Genomic DNA, 24,477 nt, shown 5'->3' with positions numbered 1-24,477 from the left:
CTTGTAAAATGGCTAAGTAACTGCAGTGTCCCATTGTCATGTGACTACAATTTGCTACTCTTTTGATGGTTTCTGGCCAAAACGTCCATTCAGGAGAATGGATTTCCACTTACAAACACATGATTCATTTAACAATCACAATAAAAACAATTGTAAAACCAGTCTTATCACATGGGTGCCTCAACTTACAACAGTCATGACTTACAACTGAAATTCCGGTCCCAATTGCAGTCATAATTTGAGGACTACCTGTACATGACTAGGGATCACGTTTCAACATTATAACTGAATTAAGCCACAGAAAATAAATCTCCACATAGAAAAATGATTTTATATTTCTAGTTAGGAAAAAAATGAAGGCTATAATTATTTCCTACAAAGCATTATTAAAATTAGCTCAGCCAAACATTCCTATATTTGGATAAAGCAAGCAAGTAGCCAGTGCTATGATCAAATTCACACAGCACATTTATGTGTGTCTTTAAATGTGTGTCTTCAAAAGTGAGTCACACTAAGGAGAGTGAAATCCATCTGGCTATTGCATTAACAACCTCACATATTGCATATTCTCTATTCTTTTAAAGAATATGAAACTATTTAAAGAATAAGGTGTACCGTATTTTTCAACAATTACTCCAGACAAGCTTCACTGTTAAAATAGTTCTAAATCTATGTATTTTTCTCAAGTGATAAAATAGGCTGTGGATAGAATTCTTAAATATTGCAGTACATGTATTAGTCTCAAGTGCCATTTTAGTATAGTAATTAAAGAAATCAGGCTACAAACTAGGAGACTGAGTTCTAGTCTCATCTTAGGCATGAAGTCAGCTAGGTGTCTTTGGTCAGTGTCTTCTCTCAGCTGTAGGAAGATGGCCATCACTAATCACTTCCATAACTACTACTAAGAAAGTTGCATGGACTAGTGCAGGCAATTGCCAACACTGATTCAAACACACAGACCCAAATTTCTACTTCTAACACTTTACATTGATTATTCCATCTTTTCAGTGTTTACAAATGCTCATTTTGTATTTTTTTAAAATATTCAATACAAAGACTTGCAGGAGCCCATGAGATCCAAAAGATGGTTATATCAATTTGGCCTCTTAGTTAAGAAAAGCTCCCGGATCCAACTAAGAATTCCATAAATGGAAGGAACAGAAATAATTTTAGTTGATTACTATTTCCCCTAGCAGTTTCCCAGAGTTTCTTCTTTCCCAAGTATAACCAAGAACACTGATGACTACTGAGTTTTACCATATAAATTTACATTCATGAAAAAAACTATTTGAAATGAAATATCTTCTACTTATGTTGAAATCTGCATATGATTTATTACAAGGGGTATTTGTCTTCCAACTCACTGAAGCATATAGTTGCTTAAAGATCCTATGCAAACTAATGATTCACCAGAGCTTTCTTTGACCTCTCCTTATTATCAAGCAATGTGAATCTTAAATAAATCACTGTATTACTAAATAAAAGCTTCTATGTTTGGCAGATGAGATTCAAAAACCTCACTCAGAAATGCTTTCTGTTCTAAATATGCAAAGATTTGGAAACCCGTGCTATAGTTGCTATTTCAACTGGACCAACATCTGCTTAATATAAATGTTTTATAGCAACATGGGGTGTAGGCGGCTAAGGCTTCACTCTATGTAAACTAACTTTAGGGATACAACATTTCTGGATGCAAATTAAGACCATCTTGTGCTGTCAGTATACCTTCAAATGATAATAAGAAATAGATGTTTGGCTTTTCCTCATGCCTTCTTTTACCTAGAAATATCTTATATGGCTCACTCCAGCCATGTTTGGTTAAAAAAAACACATCAAATGAAACTATAATTTATTTTAATCAATGTTTCTTGAACAAGCTATATAATATTGAGACATAAACTAGGCTTTATAAATTTTAATGACTGAGTATACATCTGCTGAGTTAAAGCCAAGCAGATCAATAGCGGGATTCTTTCAATATACCTAAGCAATGCACTAGCCATTAGGTGAAACTGAAAAACTGGCATCCTTTACACACATTTCTCCAGATCCTCCTCCCCAAAAATACACAAGTGTGTCATGCTCCATAATACTTATAGCAGGCATTAGGCAGAAAATAACAGTTGGGTTTGAATTGGAAACACCTGCACAAATATCCATGAGAGCAAACTGGGTTTTACTGAGCTGTATTGGAATTCTAACCATATACAATTTCATGCTGCTTATCATCCATACACATTGAACGCTGCTGTGTGTTGATAAAATTTGTTTTTTTTAAATATTCTTGGCTTCCATTTGGACTTTTAACCATTTTAACTGCATTGTTGTTTCTATAAATCATTTTTTGTGGTAAGGAAAAGAAAGTAAAGAAAATGGGCTATTTTTAAAACGCCTACCCTCCCCAACTGAGTGTGAAAACTAACAAGTCATGCCTATTTAATAAACAGAAATGCCACCCAACGTTATTTCACTGCGAGTCCTGTCAGGCGCAATGCTGTAAGATTTCAAACATAGTCTAGTTCCAAAAGATAAACCGGTCTAAAAAAGACTCTGTGACATATCTAATGAAGGTGAACTGCTCTAAATAAACGTTGAAAAAGATGATACCCTTTGGAGAGAAAATTGTTCGTGTGTGTGTAAGGGTAGGGAGGCCAGCCATTCCAGAATGCAGCTTCTATTCTAGTCAGCTTTTCAGTGACCATTTCCAGAAACCACCAATTCCCTTGGCTAAACTGCCCCTTTCCATATTTATCCGTTTGCTGCTGGTGGTGCTGCTGCCGCCAGAGGTCAGAACCACTGAAAGCTCCGCCAACAGGCTAAGCTTGTTAAAAGGGACAGTCAAACCGAGCGTCCTTCCACCCCGGGCTATGTCAGTCACCTTTTCAGGTAGGGGGCGGCGATCTTTCTTAAGGTCCGGGTGCTGGTACCTCAGCACTGCATCTCCTTCGGCGAGAAGATGGAGGGAGAGAGGGCAGGCCGGGCTCCGGAGGGAGGCAGGTGAGAGGAAGTGGAGCCAGACCCAGCGCCAAAGGCGCCAATCGCCACTCCCGCGGAGAGGCAACGAAAGCGACCGCGGCTCCGGTGTCGCCGAGCCGGGACTCTCCGAACACGCCCGACGGGTGAACGAGGACGCGGCAGAAACCTGCCCGCATCCTGGCGACGTCACCGCGCTCTCCCGTCCTCCTCCCCCACCACGCGCGTGCCCAGCCGCAGCGCACGCATGCTCCCCGCCCAGGGCGGGCCGAGCGGATAAATGCTCTTCCCCTTGAACTGCGGTCTTTAGTTTCTCCCGCCAGGGGAGAAGAAGGATTGAGCCGTTTTCTGTCAGCACGTGCTGCTACGCGCCCGTTTTTTTATTTTTGTGTACTGGATTATATATATATATATAATCCAGTAAAATGCCCAAGTTGTCCTTCAGTTGAAGTGGGGATACAATCCCTCCGAAATAGGGATCCCAGTTCTCAGTCGTCTAGTTAAAATAGGTGTCTTAAACTGACCTAACTCTAATCTAAATTTGGTTTTCAAAATACACTGTGGGGAGACCCTTTGTGAGTTTTCCGAATTTTTAATATGCTTTCCACGTTAGAAGCTTCCTGTGGGTGCTCGTTTCATGTTTCCTCAAACAAGAATCCTGAAGTAATCCATGTCTCGCGCCAGTGTGAAATCCCCCCCATATTAAATTCAGTAACTGCACCATTGTTAGTTGCAATAACTGCATCACTACTTTATATCAGTGTCTTATGTCCTTATCGATTGATTCTTATTTCTGTTTAATTTCATTAGCTACTGAAGTCATTTTAATATAGTCATTAAAATTGACTCTTAATTTTGAAACCATAATTTAATGTATCATTCTTCCTTACACATTGCATCACTACATGTCTATTCAGCAATAATATTAATTACAACTTTCCACTGCTTTCAGCATTATAAACCAGTTTGGTCCAGTGATTCAAGGCACTACGCTAAAAAATCAGGAGCCCATGAGTTCAAGTACTACCTTAGGCATGAAAGTCAACTGGATGACTTTGGCCAGTAACAATCTCTCAGCCCAACCCACCTTACAGGGTTGTTGTGGGTAAAATAGAAGGAGGAAGGTGCTGGCTTTTATGGCTAAGGTGGAACCTAAAATCATAGCCTTCTATTTTCTAGCCTAGTGCCTTAACCACTAGACCACATGTCAGCAACCCGCTGCGGTGGAGCTGCATGTGGCTCTTTGAGCCTTCTGTGGCTCCCAGCCTCCTCCGCTATTTGCAGAGAGAGAGGCACTTGCGCTTCTCTCTCTCTCTCTCTCTCTCTCTCTCTCTCTGTGTGTGTGTGTGTATGTGTGTGTGTAAAAAAAAGAGTGGCCTCACGCTGTTCTTGGACAAGCTGACAAGCTTATTGGGCAGGGCTCCTGCCTTTGCTGCGTCTCAGCAGAAAGCAGGAAGCAGCATCTCTCTCTCTCTCTCTCTCTCTCTCTCTCTCTCTCTCTCACACACACACACACACACACACACACACACACACACACAGACTGAGTGGGGGAAGAGACCAAGGGCATTTGAGTGTCAGCTTGCCAGGTGAGCAGAAGATTGGAGAGAGGGTAAGAGAGAGAGGGAGGGAGACCAAGAGAGAGAGAGAGAGGGAGAGAGAGAACTCATGCACAGCAGCCTCTATTTCTTTTTAATTAAACTCTTCAATCAAGCTTTCCCCCTTCTGTGTGTGTGCGTGCACACACAAGTTTTGCGGCTCCCAGTGTTTTCTTTTCTCTGGGAAACGGGTCCAAATGGCTCTTTTGAGTGTTTAAGGTTGCCGACCCCTGCACTAGACCAAACAAATTGATATTCCTCTGGAACATGCATAATGTGACCTTCACTGGGTAGGGTAGCCAAAATTTGTAGATTTACAGAGACTGGGTTGATTCAAATCAGGCTTATTTAATGAAGTACTCAGACAATTGGTTCTAATTATCACTTTGATTGAACTGACTGAATTTACATAATTATACTTCGCATATTGGATTACCTCAGGTATGAAATGAAAGCATAAACATTATTTGTTTATTCATATTTCTTTTACATATTAGTGAAACCTATAATATTCAGTGTAAAAGATGTACAAAAACTCAGAAAATCCAAAAGGGAAAAACTTTTTTTTTTTCAGTAAAGTGTATGTATTCTGAATGAAAAAGAACTAACTGGAAGCATTCACTATGTGAAAAGATAGTTTAATAACAGCCTTTTATTTCTAATTAATCAAGAACCCATAATTTTTGAATACTAATTGTTTCTCTCATGTTTACCTTCTAGTTCTAGTAAATTTGGATTCCTATTACTATGTGTATAAGAAATTGGTGGAAGGGGTAATCTGGCACATCATAAGAAAAAAAAACTTGAATATCTTTCCATCCTGGTGTAAATGGCTATCTAGTCTCGAATTTTGGGAGCTGTAGTCCTATCAGTGGAGGGCATCTGGTTGGGAAAACGCTGCTTCACATACTTTTTTGCCTGCCTTAGACTTGAATTCAGAAAGGCTTGATTCTGAGTTGGATAATATTGTATTTCAAGCATTTTAATACATTGCAGTGTTAATATATAGTTTTATCTTGTAATTTTTTGTATTGGATTCTGTCTCAGATTTGATTTCGATATGTTATAAATCTTAAAGTTTTCCATGAAAATAGTTATACATTTAAAAGCTTCTATTTTGCTGATAAATGTATATTCCAGAAAATAGGCACTTTAAACACTTTAAAGGATGATAGTACAGTGTTAACAAAATATAATACTAATTCTAATCTGAACAGGCATAATCCTGCATGTTTATTCTCAAAGATGGAAATAATTATACATGGTAGTAATTTTATATCAAAATACTGTAAAATATTCTCTTATAGAAAAATATGTTACTACTGGGATTATTTATTATTACATAAGGAGATTGGAGTCCTATAAGGAAACGATGAACGAACACATTTCAAAAAAAGCAGAGGCTTTAATTATTCTGATTTAGTCCCTGAAGTATTCCGATCCTTCATGATTTCATGACAGTTATTCTTATCCTCCCTGAAATTAGTATCTACTTCTCAAGCATATTATTACTGAGCCTAAGAAACTACTTTTTTGTGGCATTTATTATGAGTTCACTAAGCATTGTAATTAATTGATTATTAATTACATTATATGTAGATGATAACATTTTGAGAAGAAATAAAGACTTAGAAGGGTTTATAATGAAAGAAAAAATGTTAAATATAAAAATATAAATCATGTTATAGTAAGGCATGTCTTCTAAGTCTTTATTTCTACTTCTCAAAATGGTATCATCTACATATATCCCATTTTTTCGACCTCCATTTTTAATTCCATATCTTACTTCTTTCAATCCTGTCACTTATCTTTACTGGTTAAGTTAAACAAATATGACGTCAGCATGCATCTTTGTCTCTCTATGGTACACATACCAACCTATAATATATGTACTATGATATTGTCCCAAATTGTTTATCCAAGTCTAGTTTGTATAATTTCTTTCCTTAAAAAGATTCCTGAGACGACTACTATAATCAGGTTTCTGGCACCTTTATTAGCTTTAATATAGTTTATATTCTAACATGATCTGTATAATCAGAAGTCTTGCTGTAGTAGGTAATACAAAGATAAACCTGCTTCTTAAATTTTCTTGCTCTCTAGTTTATCTATCTTATCTTAGCTATCAGAAGTTACATCCCTTTGCTTTTTTGAAATCTGTTCATTTCCATTTCCTTATAGGACTACATTTTTGTTAAGTAAAAAACATTGCTGGAATGAGGATCTAGTGCAGTGGCTTGATAATTTCCACATTCCCTTGCATATGTCTTCTTTTGTATACATAAGTATATACTACTGATCTTTCCCAATCTGGAAGCTCACAATCTTGTTCCATATTTTTGGCATTGACATATTAGCATTTGTAACTGTCTTTACCCATGTAGATTTAACAGTTAAATCAGCATTTCATCTATTCCTGCTTCTTTCCTGACTACTTTTCTATTGTCTCTTCTATTTGACCTCAAATAAGCTAGCTAAATCTGGTGAACAGTACCCCAGACCTCCAAGGTAACCAAGACCAAAACTGTTAAAGTCTGTATATCTGTCCTTTCCTTGCAAGTGTTAATGCCAAAACATGTCCAAAACAAAAATTCTATCTGCATAATACACTGAATAACAAACAAGCCAACTACCTTTCAGTTTAGCATGTTATGCAAACTAAGCCCATGTGATATGGTTCAGTGTGTCATATGAACACTGTTATTAAATGAACCATGTATAAATGCATCTTGTGATCACAGCACACTCATGAATAAGAGCAAGTCATTTATCTGCATACTTCTATCATGGTCCTCATCGTGGCCAACACACTATCACAGCCACAATATCATTGGTTCAAAATCCCTCTGATATGGGAAATCTGATGACACCTTGTTCCAAATCCCTAGACTTCTAACAGCACACACCTATTTAAAAGTTACGAGAGAGGGTACAGAAGATCTTCCCTACTCCAATTTGCTTTCTGGGACTGACTCATCATATAGGAAATATGTAGATATAGTGGTGCCATCTTGATCTACAAGAATACCAATGAGAACAAAGTAACAAATACCATTGTTCCCTGATGGGACCAACACTTTAAAATGTGTTGCTCCATATAATACATATACATACATACATACATACATACATACATATATACACACACACACACACACATATAATATTTTCTGGGAAAACTTTATTTTGCTTACAAGTTTCCAGTGTTGCTCCATATAATATGTATGTATGTATGTATGTATGTATGTATGTATGTATGTATGTATGTAGGTCTTTGGTTATTCGGGTTTTCTCCCGCGTAAAATTGGAAGTGTCTTGGCGAGGTTTCGACAAAGTCCCATTCGTCATTTTCAGGCTGGTGTTTTCAGCTTCGTGCTCGAAGCTGAAAACACCAGCCTGAAGATGACGAATGGGACTTTGTCGAAACGTCACCAAGACACTTCCAATTTTACGCAGGAGAAAACCCGAATAACCAAAGACCTACAAACAAACACCCGCAAAAACCTCAGAAAATACACACACAGACACACACAAATATATTTTCTGGAAAACTTTATTTTGCTTACAAGTTTCCAGTGTTGTTTTTAGTTGAATTGTAAGCCACCTTAGAATCTTTTAATGTTAGAAAAACAGAACATATATTTCTGAAATTTCAAAAGAATTGCAGAGAATATCTCAAGGAACAGTATGCCTTACTTGGTTTCTGAATGTTTTTTATTCCAGAATAGGAAAAATGGCAAAGAATAGTCCAGCCTTTGGGGATAAAATGGTTGTGCTAACAATAGATTGTAATAAGTTGTCTTCTTTCCCACGATTGTACATTTTTCTTGGATCTTTTATACATTCCTGATGTTCTAAGCAACATTTGTTTTCCATAGCTATTCTTTAATGTTGCATTAATTTTACTATCTGATTCAGCTTTATTTCTTCTTATTTGGATAAAATTCCACAAGGCAATCAGTGTGATGTCTGGTTGCAATAATAATATTAGTAGGAATGAAGCTCTATCAAATGTAATATTTTGACATAAGCTTACATGACTGCATTGTAAAACTTATCAATACATTTGTTTTTACTGAATTAATTCTCATATGTACATGCTGAATTTTGAAAAATAAAGTCTGTTTCTGTAGCTCAGAATCATTAGCTTTAGGGCTTCCTGGAACACAGGAAGATTGCATGGTGAAGTCTATTTATGTATCATTGAGCATTGAAATATTAAAAGAGTATCAAAATCATGAGATATTTAAATATGTTGCTTTAAAAATTATAAGACAATAATGCTTTGACACTCTCCCTATCACTTCCTCTCCCAACCAGAATAAAACTCATGATTTCATTAGGATTAGAGTTGGGCAAGAAGCAATATAATATTCACTTTTAGTAATCACAGTTTAAGAAATAAAATAATAAAATTTTACAAATTCATAATATAAAAACTTTTCACTAGAAATAAATTTAAAATCATTTTACATGGGAAGTAGCTTAATATTATATAATTCCTGAAATCTGTTTTCAGTAATTTTCAAACTCATTCATTTATTTTGAACTGCTCTTTATAGCAGCAAGTGTAAAAACTTCTGACTTTGCTACTGGATTTTTTTAGGCACAGCAGGAACAAATTGTGATCACATTTAAGTTAAGTACATGGATGTATGATTAGAAGCAAAGAAAAATCAGTACTAGCTACCCTGTATCTTAACCTACCTTTTTCAGTTTCATTCTCTGTGATTTAATGGTTATACTGAATTTAATTACTGGGTTGCCATATTATTTTCTCTGCTACTATCACCCCTCTACACACACACACACACACACACACACACCCTGCAAAATAAATAAAATAGCTCTGGATTACATTACAAGCTTGACTGCTTCATTTCCATCCCTGTTCACAGTTAAGAGGAAAACATTGATGAGCACTGATGTTACTAATCAGATAATCTTCAGGCAAACAACTAAGTTCAGAAAACACCAAGGCTTACACAGAATTTACTGTTTTCCAAATATGGAAAAATATATAAGACCATTAACTAATCCCAGGCTGAATTTTTACAACACAAGAATAAATGTACACGGCTGGATAAAGCCAGCCAAAGTGGTCTTTTTATAATTCAAGAAACTGAGAACCGAGGTAAGTAAATCATGGATCAATTAGCCATAGGAAACATATAATACAAAAAGAAAAAGCCACATTCCTACAGCTGCAATTTACAATATGGAAAAAGAACAAACTTGTTTAATTATGAGTAGGGTTTTCAAACTTAAATCGGACAATGCAGTGGGTGCATAAAGACTGCAAAACTGAAATATGACTTTTGCGCTGGCATAAAGATTCAATTGGGAGGAACCCAAGAATTTCTCTATTCTCTGCGTTGGTTTGTTGAAAAGAACGGCGAAATTCGGTATCTCGAAACTATTACAATAAAAGCCCGATTTTCCTCAAGCAATTCAAGTAGTTACAATCAGGGTTGCCAGCTGGATTTTCTAAAAAACTTAAAGATTTCACATTTCAAATAAATCCAACTCAAATAATCCCAGATTCTACACGCATTAAAAAAAAGATTAAATCCACAAAAAATAGTTTTAAAGTAAATTATTTTACCTACTTAATACATAGAATATAATGTATAGAAAAATTTAGAGTATATTACATTTTAAAATGAAAAATCTAGAAACTCCGACAGGTATACATATTTAAAAAATTCAGATCTGAGCTTAAAACCCAGTTACTGCCAACCGTAATTACCATTCATAGCAGCGAGAGTTCCAACAAAAAACCGCGACAGGAAATCCGGTCTGCATTCTGCGGCTGCTTCTCTTTATTTTATCTCTATGGAAAAACAGGGTTCCATAGACCCTAGAGTCCTCTCATCCGGGGTTCGTAAGTAAATAGAATTCTGCGCAAGCGCATTAGCGGTGGTTGGAGGCGTTCTGCCTGAGCTGTGGGTGGATGGTTTACGCTCGGGAAGGGAAGGGGAAGTAGATTTTTTTTTTCTGCCGGCTGCGCGAGACCTGAGGGCAGAGGCTCCGAGGAGACCGAGTGAGCGACGCCCACCTTTCTTCTCCTCCCCACCTCGCGTCACGCGCTGCCGGCTACAGAAATAGCAGTTGCGGGGCTGAGAAGCAGCATTCCAGCGTCGCCACCGTCTCTAGTGGACAGGCAGGTGAGTGGCCTGGATAGTTGTCCCTAGACTCGGTTTGTCGAGGAATCCTTCCTTGCTCTTTCTCTGGGATCGAGGGGTACCATGCCTCTGCTTGGGGTTTTGTTGGGGCACCTCACCAATTGGGGTGAGACACAAAGAGGCTTGTCCCAACTAGCTTCGCCCGTTCTTAGCAGAGCGATAGGCTTTAAAACTTGCTAGATCAGAGGAGCAAAACCGTTTTTTAAAGTCCCTGGCTCCGGATACCTTGAATCAGAAGCCAGTTGTGTTGACCCAGCTGGTGAGGGTCAGTCCATTGTATAAATCCAGAAAATTGGGTTAAAACGCATCAACTGTCGTCCCAAAGAGACTTTTTCACTTCAGCTCTGAAGATTCTTGGATGAGAAGCAAAACGTCTTCAAAGGGAAAACAAGAGTTCAGTTGCCTCCTGAAAAAGTATCTTTGGGACAACTGTGACCTGGATGACTGAGAATCACCATAGATATGTCAATATCCCTTTGGCTAGCACTGCTAGAGTTTCCATGCTTAATGTCCTAACATCTGTGCAGGTTTAAGGCCATGGTTATGAAAGCTGCTGTAGATGATGATGATTCAGGATGGGAGATGAATATAGCTGAGAAGATGGAAAAGGGTAACACAAGCTGGATAGATATTACCCAAGATTTTGAAGATTGCTGTAAAGGTAAGTCATGCTGAATGGGGGTTTAGATAATGCTTGTAAACCTAAACAGGAATTGTGAGAGAGTATTATGAGAAAATTTTGCAGTATATAACCCAAATATTTTTCTGAAGAGGATTGGGTGGGATTACTTGAAAGCATCAAATACCGGTAGTTTTGGTTGCCCTGAATTGTCAAAACTCATTTACTGAAGTAACTGCTGAGTTCACCCAGTTCACTAATAGCATCAGAGGACACAACCCTTTTCTATTTTGTATCTCCTCTTTCTCCACTTCTAGTATCACAATCAATGGTGGGATTCAGCCAGTTCGCACCACTTCGGCAGAACCAGTAGCTAATTTTTTGTTGCCCAGCCCCAGAATGGACTTCTGGAAGCTGCATCCATACAGAGAACCAGTTGTTCACATATTTGAATCACAACATTGGTATAATGAAAATGAAATATTGAACATTTCCCCACTTTTGAAAACTTCCAATTTTTTTTTTTTTATAGTGACTGAACATTTCTGGAGTGCTTCTTTTCATAGCCTTAACTCTGTTCCTGAAGCCCATCCCAACATTCTAAATAGGTGTTAGAGTGTTAGAGATTTGGAGCAGGAAGGAGGCAATTCCCAGTTCTCATTACATCTATCTAAAAGATTTTTGTTTAGTTTGGATTCTTTAAGTCAGGGTTGATTCCTGGTGACTGCCTGGAGAAGTCCTTGCAGTTTTTTTGACAATTTTTAGAAGTGGTTTGTCATTGTCGTCTTCCTAGGACTGAGACAGATTGAGTGGGCCAAGATCATCCAGCCAACTTCATGCCTAGGCAGAACTAGAACTCACAGTCTCCTGATTTCTACTCTAATGCCGTGACATAATATCAAACCGACTCTCCTAAGCAGTTGGGTTTCCTGATATCTACATGTTTGAATAATGCAAAAATAGACTTTTGATAGAGCTGTGCTGAGGTTTCGGTATAGGTATAGGTCTTACAACCATCATTAAGCCTGGTAATTCCAGTAATAAGTTGTGACAATTATAACCTGTTTTGAGGCAGTCATAAAGTGAAGGCCATGATCATAACGCAAACCCATTGTTCGCAATGGGCTGGTTTTTACTGGAAACTGGAAGTAAACTTAGTTTCCACAAACCCGTTGTAAATCGATATCTTGTGATTGCAGGGGACTGCAAATGACCATAAATGCAGGCCAATTGCTGATTGGCAGAAAATTTGGTCATCTGACCAAGGGTGGGGAAACAATTGTTGGAACTTGCAAAGCAGGTTATAAGTAGCTTTTGAGGGTTGGTTGTAACTTCACCTGGTTGTTAAGCAACTGGTCATAAGTCATGGACTACCTGTACAAATATATCCTTTCACAGTGTGAATTTATTTTTAATTATATGATGTATATGATATAAAACATTTGGAGTGTTTTTCTAATGAACTCATTTGTAATTCTTTTTTTAGAATTGAAGTTAGGAGAGTTGCTTCATGACAAACTGTGAGTTTATCATAAGAACAGAAGTTTATACTTGTTATTTATATATTCAGATGTGAAACAAACCCTTGGTAGATCCTTTCCTCATTTTAGAAGTATATTCTGACATTTTGGCTATAAACTGTATGTTAGTATATGAGTAGTATGGACAAACAATTAAAATTTCTAATACTGTAAAAATACACACCTTCAATCAGTTTACATACAGTAAAATGTTTGAAATTAGGCAATATTCTCTAATAATTTGTTTTTGATAATTAGAGAAAAATATTTGTTAAAATATCTGAAATATATATTTTTAGATAAAACCAATTATGCCCCATCATAAAAAAAAAATAGATTTAGGTTCAGTGATTTTAGATAGTGTATTATAGGAACTCAATACGGTTACATCATTTTATTTTTTGTTTTAATTGGTCATTTAAAAATTGGACTTTGTATTGAATTTCATTGTACTAGTTGGTATTACATTTTCATATTAATCCTTGCTATGGCAACACTGGCATTTGTCATTAGTGTTAATAGCTTGGGGTTGTTGGGGATATTTTTTGAAATGTGCTTCTTGGTTTAGGATATGTGTGCTAGAAGTTATGAACATACTGTGTTAAATCTACTTATGACTAACTTATCCCATTAATTTCAATGAATCTTTGCTAAATATTATTAAATTTGGACCCAAACCAATATAAATAAGGTGATAATGCTACTAAAAATGATTTTTAATGAAAGTAGATAACTTTGCTTAATTTAAGTTTAGAGAGAGATTATTTGCTCTAAGTACATTAGTAAACTTTTCTTTTTATATATTCCAACTCTCACTATTAAACAATTCAAAATGCTACAGACTATAACAGACTTTATAATATATATATATGGGATGCTGACCATTTAGATTAATATAAATATCTTTGGGTCTGGTTGTCTGGTTTCTTCCTGTAAACATCGTAAAAGTAGATTAAGATGAAAATTATGGAAAAGAAAATATTCAAGGGCTACATTTAATACCCAATTAATTTGGGTTTTTTACTGTAAATAACTAATATTCATTAGTAATTTTTCACATTCTCCATTTCTACTTGCTTAAGTATATTCTGGATGTAGTTTTTAAGAGGGATACTTAAGTTTGCATGATACGTTTAAACTGCACAAGCATTAATTTTTGTTTGAGTTACTAATACAAACTTAATTGTTTCTCTTTTCTAAACATCCTTAGTTTTGGTCTGTTTGAAGCCATGTCTGCTATTGAAATGATGGATCCTAAGATGGATGCTGGTATGATTGGAAATCAAGTTAATCGTAAAGTTCTTAACTTCGAACAAGCTATCAAGGTTGGTTTTAGTGTCAACTGTTTAATAAGTCATAAAATAAGTCATTGTTGTATGAATACAAATATTGTAATAAGTGAATTCCATCCTGGAGCCTGATTGAAAGGCATTGAGACAATCCATTTCATCCAGGATTCTCTTATATTATTTTCACTCACTATTTAAGAATGTAAAACATCTCAGATTCTCAGAATGATTTACAGAGTAATCAGGAGTTGGTCAATCTTAACCAAAGTTGTACAACACAGGAAATTTAAAAAGGAGTTAGCAAAATGAAAACATTGCAATGAACAAGGACACACATTTAATTCTACAGCAACTAAGATCATTGGCCATGCAGGTACAAAGATAGCCTTGTAAATGATTGAAGCCTGGGAAACAGGCCCCTTGTCAGTTAACAGGAGTTCTGATTTACCACCAGCCTATCAAATATGTAGGAGCCAAAGGCCTGGCAGCCCAAGAAAACAGCCAGTCGCCAGCCATCAACGTACCAATCAGCCAATAGGAAGGCTCTACATAAACACAACTCACAGAACAGCCCAAAGCCCATATTTCAGTAGAGAAATTCCCTGAAGATGGGCTCCAGCATGAGTCCAAAAACTCAGAAAAGTATATCTCTGGTCCTAGGGACTGATCCAAATTCAATTTTGCATCATCATCCTGGGACATGTATATTTGCCTTCAGTCGTAAAATGAAAACAGGATAACTTAAAATACCTATTGTAAATAACGTCAGTATTCATATACTGCAGGAATAGACAACCTTCTGCAGGAGACGATTGTAGTTATGTTTCTTGGGGGTAAGTTAAGACCACAATGGGCAGAATGATTCAAAGTGTGAATGACCATATCGCACATGGGGGATTTTCTGGGCTTAGGAAGAGGGTTTCTGTTTGGTTTTACCTATTAAACCTGTTTTAGGGCTTTGGGTTTTGTACATTTCCCACCTTAAAACAGTAGGAAACAGAACCATCAACTTTTCAGAGAGTTAGTTGGAGAGAAGTTCAGGGATCACAAAAAATATGTTAAGGAGCACACTGAGGCTTTAGATTACAATAGTTACTTTGATGAGAAGAGTTGTTACAGTAGCAGATTTGTCTTTTTCATTCTCCTTCATAGGTCAGTTAGTTTTGCCTGTCACCTTGTCTCAGCTGGTAATTGCAACAGTGAATGGAAATATTCCCTCACTATTTTATTTTCACTTACTACTAATGGAAACATGTTTTCCCCTTGTTCTTTTAAAGGATGGGACCATTAAAGTTAAAGACTTGTCCTTGCCTGAATTGATAGGAATAATGGACACTTGCTTTTGCTGCTTGGTAAGAATGTAATGTTTTTAATTTGCATGAGTAGAAATAACTTCTTTCTTTAAGCCTTTAAAATAGATTCTAGATTAATAAAAGTAGACTGAAGTTGTTTGTGCCCTTGGTTCTGACTAGAATGTTTTAATTCTGAATAAGTCCAATTTATTAAATCATTTTCAAGGCTGTAGCTCCAAAAACCTGATTTAGATAGTAGACAGTAAGATTACTTGTGATAAAACTGTCTTCATTGTGCATGAAAATTAAGTTGGTGCATTTTCTGAAACATTTTCTAAAAGCTGTTGTTGTGTTTGGACACAATTTTAATAAAGTGGAATTCCTATTTTGAACTTATAAAAACTTTTCCTCTCCATACATGTTAATAGTATAGGGCAGGTGCAACCAGTTTCTTTTATAATAGGGGGCCAGGAAGCATAGCCATATGTTGGTGCAGCCTGTGAATGGAATTGAAATATCAAGGCCCAATAGGCTACAATATTCTGGACAGGGATTTGGAAGGGATTTGTCTGGCTTTTTTTTTTCCCTTCTCAGATAATGGTCCATATATAAAAGGCCCTGGTTAGAGCAGGATTCTCATGGCTGTACTAGAACAATGCACAATAATATAATCAGCCACTTGGCCCTAATGAAAGTAAATGTAATCTGGGGGCTATTCTGGTGTAACTACAATAATGATATACCTTTTTATTATAAGGGATAGCAAGCTGTCCTTCAGATGGATTTTATTTCATCACTCTTTTGTTTTCCTTTGTAAAGCAAAGTTATAAATAGGCATAATTAATTTTTGTTATCCTTATGAACCTTTTAGGTTTGCCCCTTTTTCAACTTTATCTTTTTTTTCCCCAAGAAAATATGGTCATCATAAGTATAACCATTATCATAGTATTAGATAAAATATTTAAGGGGATACTCAATGTAAAATTCAATGCAGAGGAGAGTTTGTGTGTATGTGCATGTTATTGTATCCGGGACTGTGCAAACTATTCCAGGCTCAAGAGTGGCATTTTCAAGAGTTCTATGTGTATAGCAAAGCAAGATATCTTTCAATTTTTTCTTCCATGCTCAGGACAAAACAGTTTTTTTTTTGTTGTTCCAAATATTTTGATGCCCCACAAATGACTTCATGTTCCTTATTATCTACTCAATATTTTCAGATAACATGGCTAGAAGGCCATTCCTTGGCACAGACAGTATTCACCTGCCTCTACATTCATAACCCTGACTTTATCGAGGATCCTGCTATGAAGGCATTTGCACTGGGTATCCTGAAAATTTGCGACATTGCTAGAGAAAAAGTAAACAAGGCCGCAGTATTTGAAGAGGTGAGTTTCTTCTTTGCTTAATTGTTTTCCCACTTTCAATAAAATTGCATTCCTTCAAGGTGCAGTTGGCTATTCTTACAGTTTTTATCCATGATTTCTTGTTTATTATCCCTTAGTATCTTTGTCCTTTTAATTATAGTGTGCTCTTTCTCAGGAAATTAGTTTTGCTTTTACATTTTATTTGCTGTAGTTTATAAGCTTTTCCTCTTTAACTTTCAGTTAACGGTGCACTTTCTGGAACATCTCCTTCCATAGTTGTAGGGTAGCTTACATGTACAGATGCAAAACTCCCCATTCCTTTGCGCTTGATTCTTGTACTGAGTACTGTTATAACAGGTTTGCCTTTAATCAGTTGGAAGTATTTCATATAACTGAAAACACTAATAAAATCCGGGAGTGAGTTAGGCGGCCATATACATTTTCTTAATAAATAAAACAGCATATCTATTTTAAGTATGAACAAATCAACAAAGTAAGAAAGACTTATGGCTAAACCAATTAAATCTCTTTTTCAGTTCAAAACAAGATTTCTTGTAATTTTTGAATTGGGAAAATGCAGTATATTTAAACTATAATTTCATAAATTAAGCCTGAAATCACTAATAAAGCTTCTCTTTTCATCAATTTTTGCTGTATTATTTAGGAAGCTATATACATAAAATGTGTGCTATGGAGCAAATCATATAGAAATGGGAAGAGTATTAATTCCTAAAATTTTGAGTGCTAAAATGTTGTTCTCTTCCAAGTGTCTTGTGAGTATTTTCTGAAAATATCTAGTGGTACAAATGCAGGCTAACATGCATCTTGCAGAAATGCTGTGAAGCAAGTTGTTTGCATTGACTGCGAAACCCTCTTCATGCCACCACCCCCCCCGCCCCCTTTTGTGTTTAGGAAGATTTTCAGTCTATGACATATGGATTTAAAATGGCAAACAGTGTGACAGATCTCCGAGTTACAGGTAAAATTCAAATTCATTGTCTCTTTTCTGGGAGAATATAGCCATTTGTTAGTTTGAGTGAATAAAGTCTAAGTGTATGTGCTGCCATTTGTGTCAGGATTTGAGAATAGCTAGGTATGCATAGGTGAGTATTGTAAGATTTTACTTGTTGGCCTTCTATAACAAGGCACAAGTATTATATGTAAAACTAACTCAACAGTTTTGAGTGAGCCTCTCAATCTAAAATTTGTAAATTTAGTTTATAGGGAATTTGTAGATTTATAGGTCAGTAAGCATGGTTAGAGGTATATTGGTTTCTGGTCCAAATCTCTTGTAAGGATTAAGATTTAGGAAGTCATCTTTAAGCTAAGACCATTTGAATGCAGGCGTAAACTATTGTAGAAAGAATTAGCTTAGTCAGTGGATTTTATAGATGTTTATAGTACAAAAAAACAAAAGAAGAAAATAATTTGAATGGTCATATGATAAGACAAAATTGAAAATTTGGAATCTTTCGAGAACAGTTATTTCAGCCATTTCACCTTTATCATAACTATAAGGATTACTGTACCTAGAAAGATTTAATTATGTTTGCTAATATGGTAGGAAGCTAAAAAATTAAAGGCTAAAAAATTACAGTGTTCAGGATAGACCGCACTAGATGGCAGTGGTCTACCACAAATAAAGATCTCTCTCTGTCAGAAATCTCCATAAAGATATTGAATGATTTGCAATTCAAGGTGCTGGTTGTCACCTTTAAAGCCCTTCATGGCTTGGGACCAGGTTATCTTTTGCCAGTCACATCCACCCAACCCACTAGAGCAGGGAGGCAAGGAATGTTGTGGGTCCTGTCCCTTAAAGAGGTACATCTGGCAGGACCCAGAAAATGGTCTTCTCTGTGGTGGCCCCCTCTCCCTGGAACACCATCCCTGCAGAAATAGAATGCCCCCCACTTTGACAGTCTTTCGGAAGGCCCTGAAGACTTGTTTTTGCCAGCAGGACTGGGGAATGCAGAGTGCGAGGGAGCCCATCAAATGGCTTGTTTATGTGTGCTGTTGCTGGGGGTAGATGGGTGAGAGGTCATTTTTTATTATTTTTGTTTTATTTTTTAATTGTGTTTTTTTGTTGGTTGTAAGCCAGCTAGAATTGCTGTGAACAAGTAGGCGGCTATATAAATTTTCTTAAATAAATAAAGTTTCAAACTATTATTACAACTTGTAAGATTCTAAAGAAAAAATGTTTGTATGCATGCATTCTGAAGTAGGGATAAAAACTGAGCATACAAGTTTTTAATTAGTATAAAGAATTGACAAGGAGACCTAGGACTAAACTGAAAACCAAAGTCAGTAATTAGTGCAAATTTCTAGCCAGATGTATTAGGTTTTTTTTTTTTTCTGAAGCAGGTTATTTTATGTGTATTTTTGTCTATCTTCAGTACTGTTCTTAATAGAAGTGCAAAATATTGATTAAATTCCTCATCTTTGTTTGGAGGCTAAAAGTGATCTTGCTTCCTGTCCTTTCTGAAATGTTTTCTAGATTGCTTTGGCCCCAGAGACGTGCTAGAAAAAGTAGGGGTAGAGTTTAAAGCAGCTGGAAACTAAGCAGCTGATGTTTTACCAAAACACATGGTGTCTTTCATTTTTTTTAAAAAAAAGTAAAAAATCAGCTTTCCAAGAGTCTTGGAAAACACCAGGATCTCTTGGTTCTGTTCTCAGACTTTTGTACATAGGTGATTTTTTCCCCCAGTGACATATTGCTGAACTGATATTTTTCTCTGCTAAAGGTATGCTAAAGGATGTTGAAGATGATCTGCAACGGCGAGTTAAGGTATTTCTGTTAGCTATTTCAGAAGTTAGGTATATAAGGCTATTTCTAGTATAAAGAAATATGGGCAGATGAAGTTCAAAAATATAACACTAATATTTTGACTGTATAAAATACAGAATCAATAAAACCGTTGTAGTGCTGTACTTACTTAAAAATGTAAAATAAAGTCATTCCATGCTGTACGATACATTTGGTACAGAGATAGTACTAATGGCAAGAATTGGGATATTTGTAGTCATTTGGTTTGTTCCATTGTTAATTTCTGTGATCTTGTTCCAAAATGTAAGGCTCTCGTTTAAATGAAATTTATTTTTGAATGACTTTCTCAGATAGGAATGGACATAAGATGATTCTAATAATATATTTTTTTAAAAAAAATTAATAAACTTAATAAAAGCCTTTTAACTGGGCTCTGTTCACATATATATGTGAGTTCTACTCCCACCTTATGCATGAAACGAGCTAGGTGACCTTGGGCTAGTCACTCCCTCTTAGTCCCAGGAATGAGGCTGTGGCAAATCAGTTGCAAAAACTTGCCAAGAAAACTGTATGGACTAGTCCAGGCAGTCGACAGGTGTTTACACTGATTGAAAGACATAAGAACAAAACAAAAACAAAAAAACACCCTATAAATTTACTGGAATTGAGCAAGAGTTATAAGGTTGAATTATTAATAAGACATACCTAAAATTAATATAATTTACTTTTGTGCTGACTTGTATTTTTTCTATTCTTGGTTTTTTTTAGATATGATCAAGCTAAGAGAGATGGTGCAGCTATTTTTATTCACTGTTCTGTACGTAGGGTTAGTCTTAATCTTATAAAAAGGAGCTTTGACCACCATCAAGTGGTCAAAGTACAGTTCATTGTAGAGTCTTGATCTGCAAATACAGCATTCCAGTGAAAGTGTAAATCAAGCCAGAATGTTAGGATTATGAAAGGAGGTCTAGCTATCATGCTTTAGATGTGAATGGGATGGATACACATTTCATAAGTACTTTGATTCAGATTCCATAAGTGAATTGGAAGTTAAACCAAGTTTGTAATATAGAACATACTATCTATCTTTGCACAAAGATGACATGTATGTGACATTGGATTATGAAGTTATATAATGCTTCATTATATAATACTTCATTAAATTGTTGTAATTCCTTTTATTTTAGAGCACTCGAAGCCGACAAGGAGAAGAGAGAGATCCAGAAGTAGAACTTGAAGTAAGGATGTTCGTATACTATACAAGATCACATAAAAAGCATCCTAAGCTGAAAAGGGAATATAAGGACGGACACACACACACACACAATTAATTAGTTAGAATCATAAAATTCCTGGGTGGCGAGATTGTTTGGGTCTTGATTATGGCAGGATTTGAATTGGGCATTGCTTTTAGTGGTAATCATGCACTTTGATCATATTGAAGGTGCAATTTTAAAAACTGCATTCTTATACTATTATTATTTTTAACTAATCCAGGAGGGAATTTATTTTTAAAAAAATTGTTTTAGCATTCAGAGTAACAACATAATGTTGTATGTATAGATAGCAAACATAGTTTAAGTACAAACCTTCCCTTATATAACATTTTAAAATTATTAATTTTGAAATTGATTTTACATTAGCATCAGCAGTGCTTTGCAGTATTCAGCAGAGTGAAGTTTACTCGGATATTACTGACTGTATTAATAGCCTTTACCAAGAAAGAGGTATGATTAATTGAATATTTTTAAACACATTTTAGTTGCCTCAAATTGTTTCTTTATATGTTCATGCAGATTATTATGTAGAGCAGTGGTTCTCAACCTTTCTAATGCCATGACCCCATAATACAGTTCCCCATGTTGTGGTGACCCCCAAGTGGGTGTGGCCACCAATAAGAGGGAGTAGGACAGCTAGGGAAAAGGAAAAAAAATGGCGGACAGCGTGGTTTGGCGACCCCCATGAAATGGTTGTTTGACCCCAAATGGGGTCCCGACCCACAGGTTGAGAACCACTGATGTAGAGCTTCTACATTTAGAAACTATCGTATATACTCACAGATAAACAGAGAATATTAGGTGCCAAAATACACTCAAAAAATTCAAAATTTCAGGCACCAGAGCACACTCTTGCATGTTAATGTGAATGCTGTTGTCATGGCTGAAATCTCATGGGATCTTAAGTTGACATTGCTTGACATTTCAGTTTTTGCAGAATATTTCTAATTTTCTTTTAGCATTTCAACATTCTGAGGTGGGTAGAGTTCTTAAAGGAATGAGGGGCCGTGTTGCCATTTTAAAAGCTGTCATTCTACTTTACAATAATCAAGCCTGTAAGACTGATTTTGAATTTTTAGAACTGAGATGCATCTTTAGATTTAACATGCATAAGCAAGGATATGATACAATGTAGTATGGTACACTAATATGTTATATTATACTTTCGATTTTTGTACAGATTTTTAACACAAGAGTTGTTTTATTATACATAAACTTTTAAGATTTGTTTCTGAACAGACTAGTGCAGTTGCAGAAGCTCAGAAGTTGCTGACTCAGGCTGTTGATTTGCTGTCTGCGATTCACAATTTAATACATCATGGTATTCAGGCTCAGAATGATACAACCAAAGGAGGTAAGCAGTTACTTTTAGGAATGTTCTCTAGCTGTTGCTGCGAAAGAGGGTTACTGTTGCTAAAATTGCCAAATATGCAAGAGACCCAAATGAATCTTTTGTCATAGTCTTTTTATTTACCTTTATCAAGATGGGATCATCTCTTGTTTTGCCTGGTTCCTTGCAACTGTCGTAACAATTTTGGTACAATCTCAGAAAATATTTTTAAGCTGATTGTGACCATCCCATGATTCAAATTTTTTTTTAACTTTTCCATCTCAGTTAGGCATTCTTCTTGAGACAAAGACATACTGAAAACTGTTTATTAGTATAAGAAGGTACTTCAGATTTGGGTTTCTAGAAATAAAAATATTTAGTAGCCTGTTGGAAGAAGATTGTCATTTTTGTGTGTCAGTGGGATCAGCCATAGAATTCTTAAGTGGTTTAGCAAAATCGAGACTATGAGCCATTTTTTCATCCTTTCTCACTGGGATCTTCACTGAGAGTATCTTCAGTTTATTCTCTTTTCTCCTTTGCAGGATAAGTTCAGATTTCTAGTTTCCCGTCATTGTATGGTTTGCCACTTGGTTCCCAGCAGACAGTTGCTATCTTCTTTCAATTCAAGAACTTTTGTGTATTAACTTAATGAATTAAACATGAAGTATAGCTAAAATTCATTGATAGCCTTTGATAGACTATTAAAATATGGGAAAGAAATTTGACTTCCACATAGATACTTTTTTCTTGCTGTTTATTACCTACAAATGAGTAGATTAGGAGAATTTTGAGAAAAGAAAAAGTGACTGGCAATAACCATTTACCCCATTATCGTTGCATATATAGTTGAGATGCACATTTAACTACTTGAGGAATGACAGCATAATGTTTCCATAGCACCTTCAGAAGATGTTACATAATGTTATTTGTGAGTTTATAAATAGCATTCCTCTTCCAATTTTTTTGTCTATCAAGCAAATACCTTGCAAAATGGTAAAATTGGGAGAGTGACTATTCCAAAATTACCCATTGCACTTTCATGACTCAGGGCAGAGTCTGGCTATTCTCTGGCTTTCTCCTAATTAACAATTTATTACAGTTGGGGAAATATATTCAGACTTTACAATTCATTAATATTGCTGTGTGATTTTCAGAACTTGTCTTGAGACTGATCTTTATGCACAATACTTCATTTTTCTGCCTTAGTTACCTATGTTGTACTGTACTTGAATGCTTTGCTATTCAATAAATTTTAATGTTAATCTTAAATTGCTTAGCTGAGAAAATTAATACTTTGAAAGTGTTCCTTACTTGATAAACTGTTCATTGATTAGCTAACTATTATACAACAGAGAACTTAAATGGAGAATCATAGCTGAATTGTTTATTACTTTTTTAGATCATCCTATAATGATGGGTTTTGAGCCACTAGTTAATCAGAGATTGCTCCCTCCAACTTTTCCTCGATATGCAAAAATTATTAAAAGAGAAGAAATGGTTAACTATTTTTCAAAACTTATAGAACGAATCAAAACTGTATGTGAAGTCATCAATTTAACCAATTTGCATTGCATACTAGTAAGTATGAATACTTTTAACATATAATTAATTGGGAAACAAAGGCATCCTCTTTGAATAATTCCAAGGGCTCTTTCATGAATACTTTTTAGACTTAAAACAAAATCTCATTTCATGCTTCCTATGTGAATTAAAAAACAGAAAACAATGAATGAATTTTTTTAAAAGAATATTAAAATAGAATGCTATGATTATATTTTATAATTACTCTCAAAGAGGGTCTCACATGTCCTGTTGAGGATGGGGTGGGGAGCTCTGTTCTGCTGATGTGGAAGATGTTCTATATCCAAAGATATTCTATATCTGAAGAGGAGAGTTTGACCTTTATACAAAATACTAACCATGGTTTTCTTACTCTGTTTATAAATTAGGATTTTTTCTGTGAGTTTAGTGAACAATCACCCTGTGTTCTTTCAAGATCACTGTTACAGGCAAGTTGGAAATTGCACAATAAAAAATTGAAGATTATGTTCATAGCCATGTAAAGTAATAAAGATACATTTTGTTTCAGACCACTTTTCTTGTGGACAATAAAAAAGTGTTTGGTACTCATCTTATGCAAGACATGGTAAAAGATGCCCTAAGATCTTTTGTCAGTCCACCAGTACTTTCATCAAAGTGAGTAGCAAAATCTTTTTGGTTATGAATTTACATATTTATAGTTTCTCTCAAAGTATCTTAGATACAT

At 35.7% G+C, this 24,477-nt stretch overlaps 2 protein-coding genes across 7 annotated transcripts in view; one reads left to right on the top strand and one right to left on the bottom strand.

Moving 5' to 3' along the window:
- The window catches only part of AGTPBP1 (ATP/GTP binding protein 1), a 75,863-nt gene extending 65,411 nt beyond the window's left edge, over positions 1 to 10,452 (bottom strand). For 3 of the 4 annotated variants that reach the window (XM_039343911.1, XM_039343908.1, XM_039343912.1), the window contains exon 1: positions 2,879 to 3,202. The gene's annotated coding sequence lies outside the window, so the exon portion shown is untranslated. Of the gene's footprint in view, positions 1 to 2,878; positions 3,203 to 10,320 lie in introns of those variants that run through there. The other variant, XM_039343909.1, reaches the window with a different exon arrangement.
- NAA35 (N-alpha-acetyltransferase 35, NatC auxiliary subunit) overlaps positions 2,864 to 24,477 on the top strand; it is a 34,701-nt gene continuing 13,087 nt past the window's right edge. The window contains exons 1-14 of one of the 3 annotated variants that reach the window (XM_039343917.1): positions 2,864 to 2,886; positions 11,284 to 11,417; positions 12,862 to 12,895; positions 14,106 to 14,220; positions 15,462 to 15,536; positions 16,694 to 16,861; positions 17,753 to 17,819; positions 19,582 to 19,625; positions 20,792 to 20,842; positions 21,248 to 21,331; positions 22,121 to 22,235; positions 23,611 to 23,789; positions 24,161 to 24,220; positions 24,301 to 24,407. In XM_039343917.1, the coding sequence (XP_039199851.1) occupies positions 11,294 to 11,417; positions 12,862 to 12,895; positions 14,106 to 14,220; positions 15,462 to 15,536; positions 16,694 to 16,861; positions 17,753 to 17,819; positions 19,582 to 19,625; positions 20,792 to 20,842; positions 21,248 to 21,331; positions 22,121 to 22,235; positions 23,611 to 23,789; positions 24,161 to 24,220; positions 24,301 to 24,407 (1,223 nt within the window). In that variant the 5' untranslated portion in view covers positions 2,864 to 2,886; positions 11,284 to 11,293. Of the gene's footprint in view, positions 2,887 to 10,546; positions 10,739 to 11,283; positions 11,418 to 12,861; positions 12,896 to 14,105; positions 14,221 to 15,461; positions 15,537 to 16,693; positions 16,862 to 17,752; positions 17,820 to 19,581; positions 19,626 to 20,791; positions 20,843 to 21,247; positions 21,332 to 22,120; positions 22,236 to 23,610; positions 23,790 to 24,160; positions 24,221 to 24,300; positions 24,408 to 24,477 lie in introns of those variants that run through there. The other 2 variants (XM_039343916.1, XM_039343915.1) reach the window with 2 other exon arrangements.

The sequence above is a fragment of the Crotalus tigris genome, unplaced genomic scaffold (assembly GCF_016545835.1).
Source record: "Crotalus tigris isolate CLP2741 ecotype Arizona unplaced genomic scaffold, ASM1654583v1 scf7180000017881.257975618366:2651188, whole genome shotgun sequence".
Taxonomy (NCBI): domain Eukaryota; kingdom Metazoa; phylum Chordata; class Lepidosauria; order Squamata; family Viperidae; genus Crotalus; species Crotalus tigris.
Note: the sequence above shows the minus strand (reverse complement) of the source record. Positions and strands in the feature narration are given on the sequence as shown.